General features: G+C 40.4%; 1 protein-coding gene across 4 annotated transcripts in view; it reads left to right on the top strand.

Annotated features, from left to right (window-relative positions):
* Nucleotides 1-23765, top strand: part of ZNF831 (zinc finger protein 831) — a 31487-nt gene extending 7722 nt beyond the window's left edge. For 3 of the 4 annotated variants that reach the window (XM_075901110.1, XM_075901111.1, XM_075901112.1), the window contains exons 2-6: nucleotides 354-4696; nucleotides 8470-8618; nucleotides 15593-15765; nucleotides 20085-20254; nucleotides 21391-23765. In XM_075901110.1, coding sequence (XP_075757225.1) covers nucleotides 386-4696; nucleotides 8470-8618; nucleotides 15593-15765; nucleotides 20085-20254; nucleotides 21391-22239 — 5652 coding nt within the window. In that variant the 5' untranslated portion in view covers nucleotides 354-385 and the 3' untranslated portion in view covers nucleotides 22240-23765. The remainder of the gene's footprint in view (nucleotides 1-353; nucleotides 4697-8469; nucleotides 8619-15592; nucleotides 15766-20084; nucleotides 20255-21390) is intronic. The other variant, XM_075901113.1, reaches the window with a different exon arrangement.
* Nucleotides 23766-24030: the final 265 nt, after the last annotated feature.

Below are 24030 nucleotides of genomic sequence, written 5' to 3'. Positions count from 1 at the left end.
ATATTATAAAAGTGCTTTCATGTCAGTTTGAAGACTAAGATTTTTAATATCTGAGTACCACTTCAGAACAGATTTTAAGAGGAGTCATTAGCAGTAATCTCCTTTGCATTACTATACTTTTATGTAAGGTTCTTATGCTTTATTAACTTCATCTAACAAGCCAGAGCTGATACTATTTTAGTGGTGAGTAAAATGATTCCTCTACATGTAAAGTTTATATAAAAAGATGTTATACTTTCAGTATGAAAGACCTTATAGAAATATAATTAACTTTTGCATATTCTAGTAATAACCAGCTGAAGAAAATTAAGGTTTTTCATAACATAACTATATGTTATATGTGTTTTCCATAGATAACTGAACTGGATAACATACGACCCCTGAAATGGAAGCACAGAGGCAACCCCATTCCACAGTCACACTAGCTGATCAATCTGGTAAAGTCTCATCTCTTCAGGCTGTACAAGGTTCATCAAATATCAGACAGAGTCCAGTGCTTCTTCAGCAGGAACAAGCCTTGCCTCAGACAATATACCTGAAAGCCCTTACAATACCACTGTATCATCCTGTCCAGCAAGGATGCTATCAATCAAACAACCAGTTAGTCCCTGATGGAAGCAGCATAAATCTAGACAACAGCAACATGCCTTTAATCCTAAACCAACTTCTGCATTCAGAGAGGATAGATCAGCCTCAGTCAATTGTTCCGAAACAAACAGGGCAAACTTTGACATTAAACATAGTTAGTTCGCCAGTTTTACCATCAAGTTCCTGTCAAAATGTACTTGTTGGAAGCCCAGGAAAATCAAAAAATGCTGGGAAGTACATCTGTAAACACTGTGGACGAGACTGCCTGAAGCCAAGTGTCCTTGAAAAACATATTCGCTCACACACAGGGGAAAGGCCCTTTCCCTGCACCACTTGTGGTATCGCATTTAAAACTCAAAGCAATTTATATAAACACAGAAGAACCCAAACGCATGTCAACAATACCAGGCTTCCCTCAGAGTCTGACAACAGTGGCATATTAGAGGAGAACGAGAAGGCAACAGACATCATGTCACATCAGGGTGCAAAACGAGACAATATCTGTGAAAAGCAGAGGTCAGGGAATAAAGAAATCAGTTCAGAGATGAGTACCGCAGTGGACACTAAGAATTTTTCATCCATTATTTTATTACCACCACTCAATACTTTATCGCTTACATCAGAAAGTCAGAGGATAACAATTGGTGATTCCAACTGGCCAGACACAAGTCAGGGTGTCACTGAAAGAGAACCAGTACAAGACACTCCAAACCTATCTTCTCCAGTAATTTTGGCAGAAAGTCTACATCAGAGAAGAAAAATGCAGGAGCAAAGATTCTCAACAACAAATAAACATATTCAGTTGCAGAGGCAGCAAGCAACTTATTCAGATAGGCAATGGGACTGTAAACCATCTGACTATAAGCTAAAGAAGTGCGAGAGCACTGATTCTGGGTACCTGTCACGCTCTGATAGTACAGAACAACAGATATTGACCTCCAGCCCCCTGCATAGTCTTTGTGAACAAAGTACAGAGCTAGAAAAAGAAACTGCCTTCAGTGGCTTAAGGTGCACGGCAGGAAGTAGTGCAAAACCAGAATCAGCTGAGAAAGCAACAGCCTTGATGCTAGAGAAAAAGAAGCTGGAAGAGCATATCTCAAAACTGATCTCTCATAACAAAGCTGTGGTGGATGATACCCAATTAGACAATGTTAGACCCCGAAAAACAGTGCTTTCCAAGCAGGGCAGTATTGATCTGCCAATGCCTTACACATACAAAGATTCCTTCCATTTTGACATCAAATCTCTTGATGTAAACAGGAAGAAGAATCTTGCCCTTTGCTCAGCAAAATCTACCTTTACACCCATAGAAAAATCCAAGCCATTGTTTTTTCATTCAGTCCCCACGCAATTCTCAACAACAATAGACTGTGTGCCTGTCACAAGAAGCAATTCTTTGCCATTTGTAGAGAGCACAAGAATGGCACATGACAGAGTGGGTAGCTCAAAACTGCCATCTCTCACGAGGCAGCCCCTGAATACAGGTTCTTCTAGTTTATTGCATAGCAACAACCTTGCTACAAGTTCAGTGGATTTTCCTAACAGCCATCCTCGTGCACTTGTCAGACAAACAGCAGTGGATGATTTGCCACTAAGTAACACAGTCTATTATTATTCTACCTCTGAGGAGACAAAAGACACTAAAAAGCCTGAAGCTGGAGGAGAAGTAGTGAATGCTAAATCTAAGAAATCAACTCAAAGGAAATTTAAAATGTTCTCTCAGGAAAAATGGCAGATGTATGGTGATGAAACGTTCAAGAAAATCTACCAAAAAATGAAAAGCAGTCAAACCTCCAAAAAACTGAATCAAAGTGGGAAAAAGGACACAGACAATATAGACTTCACCCCTGATTCAAAGGAAGCAGCTAGTGGTGATGGGGTTCCTCAGCCAAAAGATGTCAGGAGCTCTTTAAGTGGGAATCTTTCCTCCCCTTCAACCATTTGTGCCACAGAATTAAACACTGTGGAATCAAAAAACTGTCCCATTGGTAATCAGGTACTGCACAGTGTTTCCTCAGAGGAGAAAGCAGGAAGATTTACAGAATTAATGGAAACAGCACATTCAGTAAATGCTGAAATAAGTGTAATAAGCAAAACTTCCCCAAAACATGACTGCAGTAACAAACATAGTTCTGATAAATATATAGATGGCAAAAATACATTATTAGCTTTAAGCAGTCATGAGATGAGGTTTCAATTTAAGCAGAGAGCTAGTCAATTAAACACTAACATGCTGCATGCTGATAGTCTGCAAATGCATAATAATCAATTTGAAGAGTCATGTCCTGGGAGAGAATCCAATACCCTTGTATCAGAGTGTGAAAATATTTTAAAAAGTGACAGAGAAAACCACAGTAGTAAAGAAACTTCTCAACATGCACAGATGCCCTTAAGAGTGCACAACAGCAGCACTGGTGAATCCACTCAGGTATTCCAAAAGCTACCATCAGAGAGAAAAAAACTGAAAGTTGAAGAGCTGAATAGCAGCAATAATCCAGCTCTAAAATTAAATCCCAGGCCCTGTAGCGAAAATAATGCAGTAGGTGAAACAGTGAAATTAACGGACTGCAACAATGTAAATGCTGCCTCCGCAGCTTTAGTTCAACAGTCACCCAAAGGAGAGCAGAATTTAAATTCATACCTTAATGACTCGATCGGTTGTGCTAAAAGCATGGAATATGAGAAAACACTGAAACCCCATATAGGACCCATATATTCTAATGACAACACTGCTAACCTTCTTCTACAATCAGCAAAAGTCTCAATGGCTTCACTTTCTGAATGTCTGGTGCCTGAGTTAGAGAGAGGTAATTGTAGTTCTTCTGCCTTAGATAAGGTGACAGCTACAGAAGCCAAAACATGTCCTGTGACAGTTGGAGCAAGAGTGTCACTTCACAGCGGTGATGATGTTGGCATGTCTTCCACTATTCAAAATTTGGAGTTTGGTCTGGTAACTTCCCCTCTAAAAAAAAGTGCATTTTCTCCAAAATACATCCTCAAATTACCACAAGAAGAGAATACTACAGACTTGCCACTTTTAATGAGACCAGGGCCGGAGAGCATGCCTGTTATTTCTCTACCAGTTCCGCTAACCAAAGCTTCCTACACTATCAACAGCAGGTCAGTCAGCACTGATTCTAGTGATGCGTTTTTGTCCCCTTTAGAGTTTGAACTGAGACACCAGACCAGAGCAGTAGGACTAAGCTGGGGTGTACATACAAACTGGAAGGCTCTGGTACCTTGTTCACCAATCAACTCAACAATAATTAACATCTCAACAAAGACAGGTGACATCTTTCAGAACCAAAGCTGCAGGCATAAGGAGATAACGAAAGACGCCTGGAAAGACACTGAGGATAAAGATAACTTAAGTAGTCAAATGCAAGCAGACAAAAAGTGGATAAGTACAACTGTTTGCTCTGCACAAACTACAGGAAAGAAAGTACGCTTTTCTTCTATGTGTACAGGTGGCTTTTTCATATCGTCAGACATCAAAGGAGAGAATCAGGTATTACGCCACCTTCACTCAGAAAATAACTCTTTAATAATGACATCCTCATCAGGCAAAGGGGCAACTTCTAGTGGGGACACTGAACAGAAAATCATGGGATGGGACACAGATGGTAGCTCTTCCAGTATTCTTAAAGACATTTCACCAGGCTTGCAGGATTTACAGTATTCTGTGTGCTCAATGGACAAGTCCAATTATTTTTGCCATTCTTTTGGAACACTTTATTGCCACGCCCTCGGTAGTCAACATAAGGAACTCCCTGCACTGTCCCAAGTCAGCGTGACTTGTCTCTCGGGAAATGCAAGGATCTTAAGCACAAAGGGCTCCTTCCCATCATTAAATGCTGAGCCTCAATTAACTTGGTGTTGTTTAACCAGAAGCCTTCCTCTGCCTGCTGAGCAAAAGGAGAAGGCCGACTCTGCTTACTCTTCCTTGCACATCTGTAAGAAAAATTCTGGTAGTGAAAGAACATTGTCAAAATGTGACTTTTCTTTTATCAAAACAAAAAATATTAACAAGACTGTGACCTGTGGTTTGACCACTGGTAATTTAAAATCATTGGTTTCATCCTTTTCACAGGAGGAGCAGCCACAGAAGGTAATGTTGTGAACTCTATTCCCTATTTCAGAACAGGGGTACAGTTCTGTAAGCATACTTTTTAATTAGAAAGAATAAGAGAGTGAAGATTAAGAGGCATATTATTACAATGTGTATAATCCTATTCTGTGACAGATTACTGAGAACCTTGAATTAATCTACTTTAACAGAATTGCATGCGTAGGGACATTCAGGTGATTGGAGATACAAAATAAACAGGTTTTACTAACTTACTTTGTGGAAGTATATCCCATTGCATGAAAATTTGCTTAGCCAGAAAAGCATTCTTTAACTTTATATACCTTGAATTTTATAGTCTTTGGATTTCTATAGTCCAGCATATATTTTTCTGTAAAAAGGACAGACTCTGTCCTTACAGTAAAAAGTATTTTGCTTTCCCTTGCAGGACCATTTGTTATTTTTTAAGTTTTTTGAAGTAATATATAGGGTACATCTAGACTGCTTTCCTCTTTTGAAAGAGGAAATGCAAATGAACCACTGATTAGCATATTCTTCTAGTGATTGCTCATGTGCATTCCAATTAGGTGTGTGCATGCAGCCTACACACACTGTCGGAAGTTTTTCCCTCAGCAGTACCCTTAGGGCCAGAGGGGAGCCCCCTGGAGTGGCACCAGTATATCAGCCCATATATACCCCTGCTGGCCCCCTCACCCATTCAGTTCCTTTTTACCACCATGACGGTCGTTGGATCAATCCTCAGTGCTTCTAGCAATAGTTGTCTCCAGTATTGTTTTCTGTTTCTTCAGTTAGCGTAAGTACCTACAGTTAAGTTAAAGACTCTTTTGTTGTTCTTTGTTGTTTTCATTGATGTATCCCACCATGGCGCGCCGTGTGCCCGCGGCAGGACATGTCCAGCCCACAAGGCTTTAAGTCCTGCAAAAAGTGCCACAAGCCTATGCCTTGAGGCAACCTCATTCTTTGTGTTTAAAGTGCTTGGGAGAGATGCACCTTGCTGAAGCCTGCAAGATCTGCAAGGCGTTCAAGCCACGAACAAAATGCGAGAGAGTCATGTCTTAAGATCATCCTTATGGAGGCAAGTATCAGAGGGGTAGCCGTGTTAGTCTGAATCTGCAAAAGCGGCGAAGAGTCCTGTGGCACCTTATAGACTAACTGAAGTGTAGGAGCATAAGCTTTCGTGGGCAAAGTCCCACTTCGTCAGATGTATGTAGTGGAAATTTCCAGAGGCAGGTATAAATATGCAGGGCAGAATCAGGTTGGAGATGACGAAGTGGATCCAATCAAGGAAGATGAGGCCCACTTCTAGTAGCTGATCTGGGGGAGAGCAGAAGCTGCTTTTGTAGTTAGCGAGCCATTCACAGTCTTTGTTTAATCCAGAGTTGATTGTGTCAGACTTGAAGATGAACTGTAGCTCAGCAGTTTCTCTTTGAAGTCTGGTCCTGAAGTTCTTTTGCTGCAGGATGGCTACCTTTAGATCTGCAATTGTGTGTCCAGGAAGATTGAAGTGTTCCTCTACAGGTTTTTGTATGTTGCCATTCCTAATATCAGATTTGTGTCCATTGATTCTTTTACGTAGGGACTGTCCAGTTTGGCCGATGTATATAGCAGTGGGGCATTGTTGGCACATGATGGCATATATTACGTTGGTAGATGTGCAGGAGAAAGTACCAGTGACAGTATGGCTGATCTGGTTAGGTCCTGTGATGGTGTCGCTGGTGTATATATGTGGGCAGAGTTGGCATCGAGGTTTGTTGCAAGGATTGGTTCCTGAGTTCGAGTTATTATGGTGCGGTGTGTAGTTGCTGGTGAGAATTTGCTTCAAGTTGGAGGGTTGTCTGTGGGCAAGGACTGGCCTACCTCCCAAGGCCTGTGAAAGCGAGGTATCATTGTCCAGGATATGTTGTAGATCACTAATGATGCGTTGGAGAGGTTTTAGCTGAGGACTGTAGGTGATGGCCAGTGGTGTTCTGTTGGTTTCTTTCTTGGGCTTGTCCCGTAGCAGGAGGCTTCTGGGTACACGTCTGGCTCTGTCAATCTGTCTCCTCACTTCCTCGTGTGGATATCGTAGTTTAGAGAATGCTTGTTGAAGATCTTGTAGGTGTAGGTCTCTGTCTGAGGGGTTGGAGCATATGCGGTTGTACCTCAGTGCTTGGCTGTAAACAATGGATCGTATGGAGGCGGCTCTCCGGATGGTACCAGCGCCGGAGTCGGCACCCAGGTCCTCAAAGCGTACCGGTGTCAGTGTGGGACTCCCCCCTGTACCATGCTTTACACACTCTAAATGTGTGTAGGGCATTAGCCTTTTATTTAGACAGGACAAAACTATTCAGGAAGTCACCGCAACTCTTTGTGGCCATCGCCGAACGGGCGAGGGGCCAACCTGTGTCCTCTCAGTGGATCTCCTCCAGGATCAAGGAGTGCTATGCCCTAGTGGGCGTACCGGCTCCACCCCTTAGAGTGCACTACACTGCTTTCATGGCACAGGTCCCCATCCTGGACATCTGCAGAGACGCGACATGGTCCTCTGTCCATACCTTCACCAATCACTATGCGCAAACGCATCAAGCCAGGGAAGATGCTACCCTGGGCAGGACGGTCCTCCACTCCTCTGTAGCTTCATCTGGTCCTCCTCCATAGGTTCTGCTTTGGAGTCACCTAATTGGAATGCACATGAGCAACCACTCGAAGAAGAAAGAACCATTACTTACCTTGTAACTGTGATTCTTCGAGATGTGTTGCTCGTGTTCATTCTAAATCCCCACTCGCCCCCCTCTCTCCGGAGTATTCCAATAAGAAGGAACTGAGTGGGTGAGGGGGCCAATAGGGGTATATATGGGCCGATATACCAGCACCACACTAGGGGGCTCCCCGCTGGCCCTAAGGGTACTGCTGAGGGAAAAACTTCTGACGGTGCATGCACACTATGCGCACACACCTAATTGGAATGGACATGAGCAACACATCTTGAAGAATCACAGTTACGATGTAAGTATCTGTTCCTTCTCACACTTCATTTGCAAATCCTCTTCCAACCCTTTTTGCGGAAGAGGTTTATTTCGCCAAAAAACGTAGTCTATACATGGCTCTTTCACAAAAAAACACCCTTTTTTGAAATAATCTGTATTACTCAAAAAATGAGGTTTACAGGTTCTTTCAAAAAAGGGTTGTTGTTTTTCGTGAAAACACCGCATCTAGATTGCGTTTTTGGGTGAAAAAACCTCTTCCGCAAAAAGGGTCAGAAAAGGATATGCAAATGAAGTGAAAGAATATGCTAATCAGCACTTCATTTGCATTTCCTCTTTCAGAAGAGGAAAGAAGTCTAGATGTACCCTATATAGTGAAGATATATATACATATCTTTCCCGAGGATGGACTCAAATCTTAACAGAGACACTTGTGATTACACTTTATAAAATGTTTTAAAGATTTTGAAGTATATTTTTAGTTTAAAAGTAACTAATCAGTTCAAGAGATATATAGTTCCTGGAAGAATCTGTGAGGTTAACTTCAACCTCACACCCAGCAGGGCTGTACTAGAGAATATATGTTATTTTTGCACGGGGCCAGAAAAATATTAAACTTGTTTTATTTTTAATGTTATGGTTAATATGGTAGTGATGAATTTAAGCCCACATCATATACAACCTTTTGAAATACAAAAGGAATTTGGTATCAAAGATTATTATGCTTTTAAATTTAGACAATATTCTATTAATCTAATCAGTTAATTTTTGTAACTCAGAAATGTTCATGTGCTTTGAAATGCAGAAGTATAATTTTCTCAATATTCTCAGCAGTCCAGTTCAAAGGCTGGAGGATGTGGAGTTTTAGAAAATGTTTCAGAGCGAGAGAAGAAAGAAAGACTTTACAGAAGGGAAAAATTCACAACAAATAAATCCAAGAGGAGCCATAAACAGAAAAAAATGAAAATCAACCCAAAATGGTAAAGAATGTTGTTTTCAACCTCATCTGATATAAGTGATATTTCACGAAGATTGGTATAAGATTCAGAAACTAAAACTGTGCCCCCAAAATGCTGACTAACCAAAACAGCACATCATGATGCTCTGGGGAAATGTATCATCATTTTAAAAATCATGTTATTTTATAAACAAAGTGCAAAGCTTTCTAGGAACATCACAAATGTGTCAGAGAGAGGAAGACCTTGTCAATGAATGCTCATAGTCATTGAAAGTTTGTAATTTCAAGAGGAAACAAAAAAAATCAACATTTGCTTTTTCCTGGAGGGACCCAAACATTGAACCTTTAGTTCTCTATTCCAGCTGAAGTCCTCTGCAGAACTACAAAGAACTGTATTATTAATAAGGTCTTACTTGCTGTTTTTGCTCTTGACAGATGTCACTCATAAAGCTATTGAATGGTCTAAAGCCATGCCTGACCTGTGAGCTAATAATCTGGGTCACAGTACATTGAGCCCAAGCATTCCTGGTTACTGTAAATTAGGACAAGATAATTTCTCTTTGGGCTCAAGAAAAGATCTAAATGTTATGTAAAAAAACCAGGATTTGCTACTGTGCTGAGGAAGCCCTGGTTGGTGAATAGGAGGAGACAAGTTTAACTCCGGTCCAAAAGCATCAGCATCTGCTTACACTAAATTTAAATTTGCCCTGGCAAAATAAGACTATTCTGGGTAAATTGGATGGTGAACACTATAAAGACAGTGGCTGTAATCAGAAGTGATGATGGTGAAACCTCAGTAAACTGATAAGCCAGCATCAATTAATCTGAATGTATGTAACATGTATTGATGAGGCAGAATGATAGGGTAGTAGCTGGAGGAGCATTCAGCAGAAGTGTGTATGGTGTAAACTGCAGGCATGAGGATATTTCAGTAGCATTACTGACCTTTATTTGAGATGCATGAGGCAAAAGCTCTCAAGAACTGAAGCAAAGGCTGCTAATTTCATTTTCTCCAATAGGGCCACATCTAATCTGGTCCTAATCTCAGGCTGTGTCTATACTGGCATCCCTTCCTACTTGAAAGTATAGGAATAAGAGATCCTCCGGAAAAGGCTTTATTTTCCGGAGAATCACGTCTAGACTGGCGCTTTTCTCCGGCTTATCTCCAAGCCGGAAAAAAGCGGCAGCCATGTTAATGCAAATACCGCGGGGGATATTTAAATCCCCCGCGGATTTGCCTATTCCAAAGTGCTACATTAGCATCCCTTTTCCGGAAGGGATGCCAGTGTAGACACAGCCTCGGTGTATATCCAAATCCTGATTCATCTGCTATTAACTAAACTACTGCCATTAATGTGACTGCATCTATGGGCCCTATACTGTGATATGCTTTGTGCAGGAAGGCCTGCAACTGTGGAAAACCTCACTGAATTAAAATTAATGGGCCCTATGTAGATGTTAGGGTCTGGCTACACAAAGCTCAATCCAGGATCAGGGCCTGAAGAGCTCAATTCTTCTCTCCTGAAAAAGACAAACATCTCTATTTACTTTAATAGAATTACAAGAGCAGACTCTCAGGACTGAATTACCCTCTTTCTACTTGTTAGTTCTTTCCCTGACTATTCCCTACCCCCATACACATTTTCAGAAACTCTCACGTGACTGTTTTCAGTTCCTGTTTATCACATACTTTTCTGTTTTAGAGGAAATGAATTATTAGTGTGGCAAATCTTTCCTGTAGCACTGTAAATTGACACTTTTTTTTTTTTTAGTTCATGCCTCATGGACAGTCATAATATTGTAAGAAAAGGGATAAGATCAGAAACACAGTAACACTCTTAAGTGAAAAGACGTAGTCTCTATATTGATAAATTTAAAAAAAGAATGCATTTAGTCCAGAATTGAAGCTAAAAGTTAGGTTGTATTTCCAATAGATAAAATGAAAGTGTAATGAAATTATGCCAAGAGTGCAGCTGTGGGTCTCTTCTGCCTCCGTGATTCCACAAACTGTGGAATAGCTAGATCACAGTTGGAAAAAAATTGCTGGGTTTTGTGCACTCTCTCTCTCTCTCTCTCTCATTTCTTTTTCCCATGATCTAATCCCTTAGCTATTTTTGGTGCATACAGAATGCATCAAATTCACAAATATGCTGTTAAAATAATTTAGAAAATATAGTCTCAATCCTTTCATCTGTAGTCAGTCAATGGGAATTTTGCCTGCCTCAAGTCTCCAGGACTGGGTCTTGAGTCATGCATGGACCAATTTTCTCCTCTGAGACCAAGTGATTTTGAAAAATATTTCACTTGTTAAGCAAAAAACAGGCTGAGCATAGAGAAAGCAGGCTCAACGAATCAGATGCTTTACAGATACAAGCAGAAATGGGACCATGTATTGGCTTAGGGCAGCAGTTCTCCAGCTGGGAATCTGGACCCCAAAGTGGGACATGACTAATGTTTCCTCTAATCTTTTCCATCCCTATTTGGAATAATTTTTTCTATGTGCACCAAGGTATGTACAAATCTGCACCACCAGTAGACACAAAAGACCTAGCTGTGGGCACTCTGCTGATCAACCAGGTGGCATTTGAATCTCTCCCTCTGCAGCCACTCAAGTGCACAGCTTACAAGGAACATTAGTCATAACCCAATTTTAATGGGTCATCAGGGCTAGTTTTGCGGGAGCCCAGAACTGAAGCCTGAGGGCATGTCTAGACTGCATCCCTCTGTCAGCAGAGGGATACAGATTGGGCAGGTCAACATTGCAAATAAGGTAGGGATTTAAATATCCCATGCCTAATTTGCATAAAATGGCCACCGTGTTTTGCCGACTTAGCACTTTGTCGGTAAAAAGAGGCAATCTAGAGGGGGATCTGTCAAGAAAGAAAGCCTTTTTCGACAGATCCTGTAAATCTCCTTACAGGAGGCATAAGGGATCTGTCGAAAAAGGCTTTTTCTCAACAGATCTCCCCCTAGACTGCTTCTTTTTGCCAACAAAGTGCTGAGTCAGCAAAACACGGTAGCCATTTTTATGGAAATTAGGAACGGGATAGTTAAATCCCTGCCTCATTTGCAATGTCGACCTGCCTAATCTGCATCCCTCTGCTGACAGAGGGATGCAGTCTAGAAATACCCCGACCAAAGCCAAAACTTGAGCCCCACTACCCAGGGCCAAAGCTGAAGCCAGCACCGAGCACTGGGCAGCAGAACTCAAGTTACAAGCTCTCTGCCTTGGACTGAAGCTCTTGAGCTTTGCCCCCACCCAGAGCAGCGGGACTGGGGCAGACTCGGGCTTCAGTCCCTCTCCTGGGGTCTTGTAGCAATTTCTGTTGTCAGAAGGGGGTTGCAAAGTAATGAAATTTGAGATCCCTGGAAAGCATGTACATGTAGACTCCATTGTCCTCACTGGGGGTATGTCTACACTACCCCCCTAGTTTGAACTAGGGGGGTAGTGTAGACATACCCTGGGAGATTAAGCAAGAGAGATCTGAAGCCAGTACTTGCAGAATGATTGTCAGCACCTTCAGGTAACAGACTGGTTGTGATGGAATCTAGCAATAGGAAATTTAAAGTCAGAGATAGCACTGGCTAGACACAGGTTTACGTTCCATTTAGTGAAGCCAATAAAATTTTGAATGTAAAAATTAGAGGTCAGGACCTCAGCTGATGTACATCAGCATAGCACCAGTGAGCACAATGCCACTGACTTTAATGGAGACAAGCAGACATCAGATGAGCATCTGGCACTTACTCCGTCAAGAATGAGATAATACATGGTCTTATGGCTCATTTGCCTAGAGAAGAAATGTCCAAATTCTGTATGTACCGATTTTAGTGGCACTACTGTGACATGGAATTTAAAAAATTGTAAACTTAATTGCAAGTGTCAATTTAGGAAGTAATTATGTCAGATTATTGGCAACAGGCACCATGCAACCAAGGAGAGTAGAATAAAAATGGAGACCTAAGAGCTGACCGGTGCCATCTAAATAGTCTCGTCACATTCCTTTAGGGCAGGGATAGGGAACCTCAGGCTCAGGGGCTAGATGCAGCCCTTGGCTTGCCTGGATCCGGCCCCCGAGGCTCAGGGACCCCCCAAGTATTGGGGAGCCCACACTAGTACTCTAGCCCCCCTTCTGCTCCACTGGGGGCTGGAGTGCACAAAATCTACCCCTAGGCTAGGCTGGTATGGGAGGGGAATGTGGGGAGTGTCTTTCTCTTTCTCAGCTGGAGGCCACAGTGAGGGTTTTTTTCCCACTTCACACTTGTGTGTGGCCCCCGACTGATTTTTCTGTGTTTTTTTTCCAAAAAAGTTTATCCTCCCCCTACTTTAGGGCCAGACATTTTTTTTCTCATCTCTTAATCTGAACACTTATTTTTCAAAAAATAAACGAGTGTCATTATTTTACTAGACAGCTAGTTGTTTGAATGTGTTAATTGCACAATTAGGGAGGTAACTGACAAAGCAGGCACACAAATTCATGCGTGTCTGCTTGTTTTTAAACATAGAAATGTCCATGTAAATCCAGGGGCTGGATACAGACTTGGCACTTATAAAGTCTTGTTCTTGATAAAGTCTTGTTCTTACCAACCCGGTACCTTCCCTTGCAACAAACCCCGTTGCCAGCTTTGTCCACATATTTATTCTGCTGATACCATTATTGGACCTAACCAAGTGAGTTATAAGATCAAGAACACTTATTCCTGCGCATCCAGAAATATAATCTATGCTATCATGTGCTGAAAGTGTCCGTCTGCTATGTACATTGGACAAACATCTCAGACACTTCGCCAAAGGATTAATGCTCACAAAACAGATATCAGACAAGATCACAAAGAAAAAACAGTTTCTTGCCATTTTAACCAGAAAGGACACTCTCTCAATGACTTAACCACCTGCATTCTGCTACAAAGACCTTTTACATCTGCACTTGAAAGGGAATCCTCTGAACTGTCATTCATGTTAAAATTCGACACTCTCCAAAGAGGATTGAACAAACACTTGAACTATCTTACCCATTATCAAGATAGCTTCCCCAATTATCACCTCTAATACCATTAACTCACAAACATCCCACTCTCCCCACCTCTAATATCATCAATTCACAGACACTTACCTTCCTTCCTTTCCCCCCTCCTCTGCATCCCCCTCCTGTTCTGAAATGTGATTTGTCCTTTTCATATGTGTTCATTTTTTTTAATTGTATCCTTTGGTATATATGGTTGTGACTATTTTCTTCCACTATTTGATCTGAGGAAGTGGGTCTGGCCCACGAAAGCTCATAATCTAATAAACCATCTTGTTAGTCTTTACAGTGCTACATTGTCCTGCATTTTGCTTCAGCTACCCCAGACTAACACGGCTACATTTCTATCATTGTTCTTGATGGTGTACCCTGGCAGACTTTGAGACTCTTCCATCAGCCTAAGCCCAAACATTTACACTGAAGTTTTATAGCTTGGCAGTTGTAGCCCTGTGAGCCTGAGTCATCTGAGATGGGCCAGCTGTGGGTGTTTTACTGCAGTGTAGACACTCCTAAGTGTTTTAAGACTATACCTCCCATTGACTTTTGCTATGTCCACATTACCACAGGATTGGTGCTGCTAAAATAGATGCACTGGGGGGAGGAGGGAATGTCAATTTAGCAGGTCTAGTAAAGACCAAGAATGTAAAATCCCAGTTAATCAGTTAACTGGTTAAACATTATGTTTAACTGGTTAACTGATTAAATGGGAGAGAGCAGGCGGGCTGGAGCAGCTTCCTCTGCTGCAAGTGGGGGCTGCTCTGGCCAGGGTGGAGAGCCCCTGCCCGTAGTGTGCTGGGCCAGGCCTGCCTTGAATGGGGTCTGCTCTGGCTGGGCTGGAGAGTTGAGCCCATCGTGGGTTGGGGCTCTCCAGCGTGGTCTGCGGCGTGCCCGGCTGGGCTTGCTGTGGATGGGGGCTGCTTCTGTCGGGCAGGAGCACTCCTACCTATAGTGCAGTGGCTGGGCCTGCCACAGGCAGGGCTACTCTAGCCAGGCTGGAATGCTTCCCTGCCCCCCGCCCATGGTGGGCCCCGCAGGGCTGGAGCACCTAGTAAGGGTGATGCTTATTGTGTAACTGGTTAACCATTCAAATCCTTAGTGAAGATCTGCTAAATTGATGGCAGAGTGCTCTCTGGTTGACTCCAGTACTCCACTGGGAGCAAGAGGAGTAAGGTATGGGAGAGCATCTCTCATCAATACAGTGCAGTGTAGACACTGCAGTAAGTTGACCTAAACTATGTCAATTCCAGCTATGTTATTCATATACCTGGAGTAACGTAACTTAGGTTGACTTACTGCAGTAGTAGACCAAGCCTTAGTGACTTTTTAAGATACATTTGAATGTATGTTATGACTCCCACAGATGTGAGGTACTGTCATGTTTTGGAAGATAAGCAAGTACTTCTTCATCAGCATCCCCAAGGAGATAATTTCTGATATAAACTTAATTAATAAGCTCTTGTCACTTTATAGCAAAAAACAGAGAACTCAAACTCTTTGATCTAAACCTTGAAGTATTTATGTTCTTTAGTAGTGATAACCAAACAGTAGCACATAAGAAATTGAGCCAGTGGCCATTGGCAAACAAGTCCTAGTTTTGATAACGTGCCTAGTTGCAAAATCTGTGGGTTTCCTGCAATGTAGGGAGCTCTTTTCATTTGATGAACCACGTTCTGAAGTCTTTACTCAATTTTTACATAGTGCTATCAGGCAAAGCTCCCACCAACTCCACTAAAACTATGAACTTTTTAGGATTTCGCCCATTTTGACTAAGGCTCTTTTAATACAGGATCTTTTGTGGCATGCATAAAAGTAACATTTCCCTTTTTCATTGTTGTCATATTTTGTATAGATCAGTTTCAGCCCAAATGGAATTTCAGTAAAATTGTGAGCTTACTCATCTACTTTTAAATAGCAACTACTCGCAACATACTTGTTTGTACTTTTACTGAAAATGCTATATTTTCCAATGCAGGTCCAAAGGGAACCATGTGCATGGATACACTCAGTTGAAAACTAAAAGGCTGAGCAAGCAACACTGGCTTCCAAACAGGGCATTAGATACTCTGAAAAAGCACCTGCCGTACCACTCACGCGATAGCCTTAATCAGTGTGAAAAAAGCTACTCTCCTGCATCAAATTTGCAAGGTAAGGCTAACTTGCCTGTTCATATTTACAAGCATGTAATAGTCTTTCTTTGGTTGATATTTAATATTAAACAATTTATCTGAGATACAATATGTTCCATATATGGCTGAAAAATTGTATTTTCTCCCTTTGCAATGATGTTCTTCTGACCATTAAAGCAAACCAGGGCCCAACTTTTCAAAATCCCCATCTTCATATGATTTGTAATAGAAACTGGCAGTTTTAGATACTGGGAAAATGTATTATTTTATAATAAACTTGCCTAGTGCAAGCTCTATGAAAAAAGAAAAAAAACACCGTGTCCCCACAATGAGTACAATTTTAGCCTGTGGGTCTTCTTGTGCTGCCACTCATCTCCTGATGATTGGAACAGCTGATAACACAGATATGATCTCTGAGTCACTACGGCCAGCTATCCTTCATGGAAGTGCCCAAGTAGTCTGCAGTTCTTCATGGGGGGACTGCACAAGTATTAGTGATATCCTCAAATGCATAAGAAATGTATATTTACATCATAGCCAACTTTATACTGTGGATCCTGAAATAAAGGCATTTATGATTAATAAATGATCATAACATTAATTGTGGTGTTCTATGGCACTGGCTCTCAAATTGTACTGTTGACCCCTTTCACATAATAAGTCTCTGGGTATGTATAGACTGCATCCCTCTGTCAGCAGAGGGATGCAGATTAGGCAGGTCAACTTTGGAAATGAGGCAGGGATTTAACTATCCCGTGCCTAATTTGCATAAAAATGGCCACCGCATTTTGCCGACTCAGCTCTTTGTTGGCAAAAAGCAGCAGTTTAGAGGAGGATCTGTCGAGAAAGAAAGCTTTTTTCGACCGATCCTGTAAACCTCCTTGTAGTCTAGACATACCCTCTGAGTGCAACCTACCCGTATGCATTTAACTCCTTTTAATATATTTAACACAATTCTAAGCATGCTTTGGGGTGGAGATTAACAACTCGTAACCTGTCCCCTACTCAATAATCTCACAGCCCCCTGAGAAGTCCCAAACCACAGTTTGAGAACCCCTTTTCTAAGACAGTCTTCATCTGAAGTGCTTTACAAAATTAATAATTCAGTTTCTTAATACACTGTGAAATGCCAAACAAACAAACAAACCCACCCTGAAATGAAGCCACTTCTGGAGTGGAACACATCAACCTGTATAGTGATAACATGAACCTGGATTTTAGTTTTGATCTGAAAATGGGGCCTCTGGGAGCTCAGCATCCTGGTTCAAAACTTCAGTGTTGATTCAGAAGAGTAGGACCTCTTAAATCACCAGCCCTACTGCCTGCAACATCTGGGCTTAGCAGAACTATAAAAAACGTCCTCTGAATTACCAAGTTATAAATAAAATACAAACTGTATATATCTACAGATAAGAGACAGAAAAACTGTACAACTTAAATGTGGCAGAAAAAAATCATTGATTCTTTTGTTAGATCCATAAGCATGTCTAGCTATTGACACCGCACATTTATAGCTTATTTACTGTTATATTTTGCAGTAAAGTATTTTTGAATGTTTCTGCTTTTCTGCAAAAAGATTTTATAATTCTATTGCAGAATAAAATTAATCTTGTAGTACTTATTCAAATGAATAAAAGCATGGATTGAAGGGTTTTATTAGCTTCTGTATTTTGGGTTAAATGCCATCTACTATATATATGAGAGAATATTTGTCTGTTTGTCTGTTCAAGAATGCTTCCTAAATGATAAGAGCTAGCACCACCAAATTCAGTATACAGCTTCCTCTTATCACAACTTAAAGCAAGGTTATGCTAGGAAAATGGGATGTGCCTGGAAAGGGATTGCTTCTCAGAAAACCATAAAGAAAAGAGATAGAATCACCACGCAGGTAAAAGAGGCTGGCTGAGGACACCACTCCCCCATCTGAGACTGCCCAAGCCCCGAGCCTTCCACCCTCAGGTGTTTCCCCGATTAGTATAAGAGTATTGCTGGCTGTTCCCCTTTATCAGGGAGCCAGGGGAAAGTGCACTATTGCTGCATTCCTCCTTCTGGCTGGGGAATTTAGGGGGCAGACGGACCTGAACCTGCCCCAGCCAGAGGACATGAACCCAAGAATCTCTTCTTATAAATGAGTCATACAAGGTGTAAGGCCCACATCTTCCCACATACACTTTTGCCTAAGACTTGCCCTGACTACAGTTCCAGCACAAGAGGCATGGAGGAATCCTGCCTTATGTGTCTCCTTCCTGGATGGTATCTTGTTCAGGGCTCTGCATTAAGGCCCAAACTATATCTAACTATAGCTCACAGGGCTGAAAATCCAGGCCACTATGGCTATGTCTAGACTGCAAGCCTCTTTCAAAAGAGAGCGTCTAGACTGCACCCGGAATTTCGAAAAAGCAAGCCGCTTTTTCGAAAGAAAGCACCCAGTGAGTCTGGATGCTCTCTTTCTAAAAAGCCTGTTTGCTTTCAAGAACGCCTTTTTTCGAAAGAGCACTTTCGAAAGAAGGCGTTCTTCCTCGTGGAATTAGATTTACCACCGTCGAAAGAAAAGCCGCATTCTTTCGATTTAATTTCGAAAGAACGCGGCTGCAGTCTAGACGCAGGTGAAGTTTTTTCAAAAAAAGGCTACTTTTTTCGAAAAAACCCCTGAGTCTGGACACAGCCTATTTGTGATAAGCAGGTGTTTGGCTCATTTGTAATAGGAAATTAGTGTTGACCATGGTGCTGAAATCAGGGAAGTTTATGAAGTTGATATATGATCATGTGGTTATTTAAGCAGAGTGATCTGCAGTAAAATATTTTAAAACATTGTTTTGTTCCTTTTTAAAAACAGCCCTGATCAACAGATGTGAAACACTCAAAAGCCCTTGGCACATTCCTAAGCATCAAAAAGGCAGAACATATGAAAACAAGAGAACAGAAACTTTCATTAAGACTAAAATTAGTTTCTAGAGGACTTTGAAAATAAACAAACAAATAAATAACACTGCCCTTCTATAGTACCTTCCATAAGACATCTCAAAGTGCTTTGCAAATATTAAGATTTAGGCCTATAATACTCTTGTAAGGTAGTGAAACATAATTATCACCATTACACTGTTGGAAAAAGTGATGTGTTTCAGAAAGGTGGAGTGACTTCAGCAAGATCTGACAATGAGCCAGGAATACAATGTAAGGATGTCTCAGAGAGGCAGAAGCACAGGAGGTTGGGGGGCAGCTGGCACTGCAGAGACGGTGCTGGGTGAGAACCGGCTTTTAGCAGCATATAGCAGCATTTAGCATATATCAGAAGTGTGCAGAGCAATAAAATAAGAATTATCATATAATTCCAATGAATAGATTCTTTTGCTGCCTTTTTTGACTATCTGCATAACCTCTCCCTGATTTTCATTATGTATCTAATTAGTTTAGCTACTTAATGCCAGTAACCTTAGAGGCATGAACTGGTATAGTTGCAATATACAAGAGCTGAGCTGTTTCTTATGATGCATTCTGCCAGTACAACCTGAGGAAAAGCTTTGTGTATGTTTGAAATCCTGTCTCTTTGAATAGCAGAATTTGATCCAGTAAAGGATATTACCTCATTTATCTTGTCTTTCTTATAGCCTGTGACCACCAAGAGTACAACACTGCAAATACTACTTGCCACTGTAATGCGGCAAAGCAACTTAACTGTAATAGGTCCTTCTAATTCTGTCACTTTTCCATTCTGAAATTTAAAATTAAGATACTTTCTCACCATTCCCTTGACTTACAGACTTGTATCTCATCAATACTTCTTCCTTAACTTCTTTTTCTTTTTCCCCTTGCTTTTATTAACATATCTCCTTCTAACTTTCTCCTGCACTACTCCCGTCAATGCCTCTATAATTTAAAATTTTGTATAAAGATGCATTGAAGGATCGAGAGGTAAGCAAATTTTGAAGGAAAATATTTAAGATTACCTATTGCAATCAGAACTGCAAATTTGCTTTAGTGGTATTCATGAGTTTTTTAAGTTGCTCCTCATAAAGATATGTGCATCAAAATTTTGCTCACAAGAATATTAATTGAAAAGAAAGGTGGGAAAAGTATTCACAAGAATATTCATTAAAAGTCACACAGGCTGAATAGCAGATTACAAATAGCAACTGCTCAACACATCTGCTATGGCTAACAGTTTGCAAGGAATCCAGAGGTCAAATTATATTAGGATAATTCATGTTCAGAATTAATTTGATGCAGCAGTTTAAGAAGCCAAAGTGTGTTCATAAATATAAAAAAGTTTATGATAAAATTTCTGCTGCATTGTATTTTAACCTCAAAAATTTCTCTAAATAATTTCTTTCCCAACAGATAATTATCGCCCTCAGCAGGGGGAGTTTTCTTGCCCCACTTCAGACAAGCCAGTATCCAAAGGGAATAATGATAAGAAAGAAGATAAGAATCACAAAAATAACTCAGGAATATTTTCACTGGCTGAGCATTCAAGCAACTTCAGGCAAAAAGGCAAACTGGATGGAAAAGTAGGTGTTTCACCTGTATTTCATAGAAGATGACATTGATTTTAGAAAACTTCATTTCACCCTGTTATTTGACTGCTTCTGCAGTTCAGTTTTGCCCATTTGTTTGCTTTTCATATTTTGTGTTTTCATAAAATCTATAAAGATGATATCATGGTTGCAAAAACATTTTAAATCACTTAATTTAGAATGTTTTTGTAGTGAAAATATCATAACTTAAAATGGTATTTCTCTCACTTTCAGAGCTTCTATGAGAATTAATATATTAGTATAAATTACTACCATAAATTACATTTTGTTAATTTATGAAAATTAGTTCTCATATTTAGGAATGTAACACTTCAGATGCCCCTCAGCAAACAAACTGGAGCAGATGCACACCCTCCCTGGTATTTCTATACTGCTCACAAATAATAGAATAAACTTTACATTTTTAGCTCCTTAATCCTTCAGGCTATGTCTAGACTGCAGCCTTTTGCGTAAGAACCTGTAAACCATTTTTTTTAAGGAGTAAGTGTTCTTGCTCAAAAGGTTTTTTTTGTGCAAAATGGACCTGTCTACACTGCTTGTTTTTGCACAAAAAGCCTCAGCAGAGAATATGCAAATGACAGAGTGACAAATGCTAATGAGCGCTTCATTAGCATACTCTCTGCTTACAAAAGGCCCAGTCTAGATGTAGCCTCAGTTATGGACACTCTTTTGCAATGTATGTCAACATAAAGAACATACACCACATAAAGTTGGCAACCCTCCAATTTTAGCCATAAGCCCTAGCTATGAAAGAAAAAAAAAACCTCAGACACACCATCCACCCACCCACCCAACCTCCAACAACCAGTGAAGAAATGCACAACTAATTTGCCTTATTTCTCAGAGTTTAGCAATCACTGAGGGATGAATACTGTTGTTTTGTAGTTATAACAAAAAGAAAAACAAATACTATTGCAGTAGTCTAGAAGGAGGACCACATTTATGCCTGTATAACCCAGCTGATACCCCACATATAAACAGTTATATAATTATATAGCTATAGGTAACATAATTATTATTTTCCTTCTCTTTACAAATGATTAAACTGCTTTGAATTGAAATTTTTAATGTAAATTGAAATTCATTTTCTCCTACCCCTTATGTTGCAGGATATTACTACACCAAATTACAAACCCTCAAGAGGCAATCTCTCTCTTCAGAACATCAGTGCAATGCCGGGATTACCTATGGTAACATACTCCTGTTCATCACCAGCGAAAGCTGCCACAGAACAAACCAACAATGACCGAGACATCTGCTGTTTAGTGACTCAACCTCTCACTCTTCAGAAACCATTTCCAGTGGAGCCACAGCCAAATGTTTATTCTGATCCTGTGGAGTCCTCTTTTTGGTCTTTTCCTTTTGATTTTATAGGCACAGGTACATGCTGTCAGCATGTTAGTATGGGTTCAGAGGTTACTGCTCCTTTTTTCGTATGGCCAAAAGCAGACCACAAAAATATACTCAATGTAGAGTCACAAAGTCAAAGTTTTGCTGCAGCATACCCACTGGTCCAGACCTCAGGAAAGGAGGAACATCCAATGGAAGGAAATTCATACTCATCTCTGAAGGGGAAACTTATTCCCAGTTCCAAAACTGTGTGTTCAGCTTCATTGGGATCAAAGGTGAACACTCTTCCCCAGACATCAATCACAAGCACTAGCTTACCTAGCACAGCTAATATACAGGGGATGAACACTTCTCATGGTCCTCATGAATGTGTGAACAAGAATGGAGCATACTTGCAATCAGATGGCCAAGGAAAACTTAACGAAACTGGCACTAATACTTTTAAAGAGCCCTCATTTCCCTCAAGTCCCACAGAGTCCACAGCTAGCTCCGAAACACCTTCTAGAACATACAAAAAAAGAGGTTTAGAGAGGATGAGGAAACAAACTCGAGTGGAATATGATGACACAAGCAGTGATGATGAAGACAGGCTAGTTATAGAAATATAACAAACAGAACACTGTGACACACCAGATGGGTGTATGATGGTACATTATGGAGACAAATGCCATGGAAATTGCAGATCACTGATCTGCCTTTCTGAAGCACCTTAACATCAGAATAGCCATTCTTGCATAGTATAGGCAAAGCTCTCTTCTAAGAGCAACGGTTCTTCTTTGCAAGGACTCAGGCTTCTTTTACAGATTTTAATACTTTTGAATGGAGCAAGGAAGCAGTTAAAATACATATTTAAATGTACAAGGTGCCCCAACTCCAGTAAACCTCATTAATTCCATTTAACACCTAGAGTCTCTAGCACCCAGAGACTACATTATAAAGACGCTGTAGTGTTTTTATTTACCAATAATGATAAAACATCAATCAGACTCTTTAATGCATAAATTGAGGTGTAGATTGCAACAAACCATGGGTATATCTTCATCCCTGTGCTCCCCTCTTCAGTAGTTATTTCCAGCTTTACTGGAAGTAATGTATGTACATTGAAAAGAAGCTATCTATGATATCTATGATATTGTGAGATGTCACAAATACTGACTTTTTCCATGTTGCACAATGGTCAATGCTTCTTTGTGAGAAAGTGACACAAGCATGTCCTGCTTTGTGTTTTGTGCCTTTTCTGCTGAAATCTACAAAAAAATATATTCTTTTAGCTCTACTTGGAGAAATTGTAGTGTAAACAGGTAACGTCAATGTTTCTTTGTACTGAAATTTTTATCTCAGAGACTTTCTCTGATTTTGTTTTTTGGATTGTGCTCTAAAAGCAAGTTACCTTGGAGTGTTTTGTTCTATTTTGTTCTGAAGTTTAACCCAAGTGAAACCTTTTGCCTTTCTCTCTAAATCTCTAATAAGTAAAAGTTGACATGACATGGATTTTTTTCTAGGGTTTGGCATCAGGGCATCTGTAGCACTATTGTCATGTAAATCAACTTCTGCTTTGCAACCCAAAATTTACTTTGTTTACACGAAAACATCTCCAGTCAGTAAAATTTCAGACACACTTACCATTCACTGGAAGTTAAAGTTGACAGAGAAAGTTTTAAATCATTTCACTGCTGTACTGCAGTCCAATTTTATATTTACGTTTGCTATGAGTTTTGTATAATTTGAACTAATATACAGAGTGAATTAACTTACCTGTGCTATTCATAATTGCATGAACTTTAAAGGATAGAGTAATCATGCAATCATGCACAAGTAAGCCTGTATTGGTCCTAGTTATAAAAAGGTTTAGTGTACTATCTATGTCATGGTATGTTAGAGAAACATATGCATATTGTAAGAAGAAATGAAAAGTACCAGAATGACAATCCTTCTGTGGATACACATAAATGGAACTAAATGCTAAGTTCTATGTTATCCCTTTACACTCATATGTATTATGAAAGTGACCATAGTTTCAATTTGCCCTGCAGAGTTTTCTATTTAGCATCAAATTATGTTGCTATATATTTTTACTGTTAGGGAAATTGATATCATGATTAGAGTGACGAGGAGTCCTGTGGCACCTTATAGACTAACTGAAGTGTAGGAGCATAAGCTTTCGTGGGCAAAGACCCACTTCGACTACATGCATCTGACGAAGTGGGTCTTTGCCCACGAAAGCTTATGCTCCTACACTTCAGTTAGTCTATAAGGTGCCACAGGACTCCTCGTCGCTTTTGCAGATTCAGACTAACACGGCTACCCCTCTGATGATTAGAGTGTTATACTGATTTCTGATTATACATGATAATGATTTTATGTTGAAAAAGGTTAATGGGTAAAGCAGGATTTGTTTC

The sequence above is a fragment of the Pelodiscus sinensis genome, chromosome 18, assembly GCF_049634645.1.
Source record: "Pelodiscus sinensis isolate JC-2024 chromosome 18, ASM4963464v1, whole genome shotgun sequence".
Lineage (NCBI taxonomy): Eukaryota > Metazoa > Chordata > Testudines > Trionychidae > Pelodiscus > Pelodiscus sinensis.
This window is presented reverse-complemented; position numbering and strand designations above follow the sequence as displayed.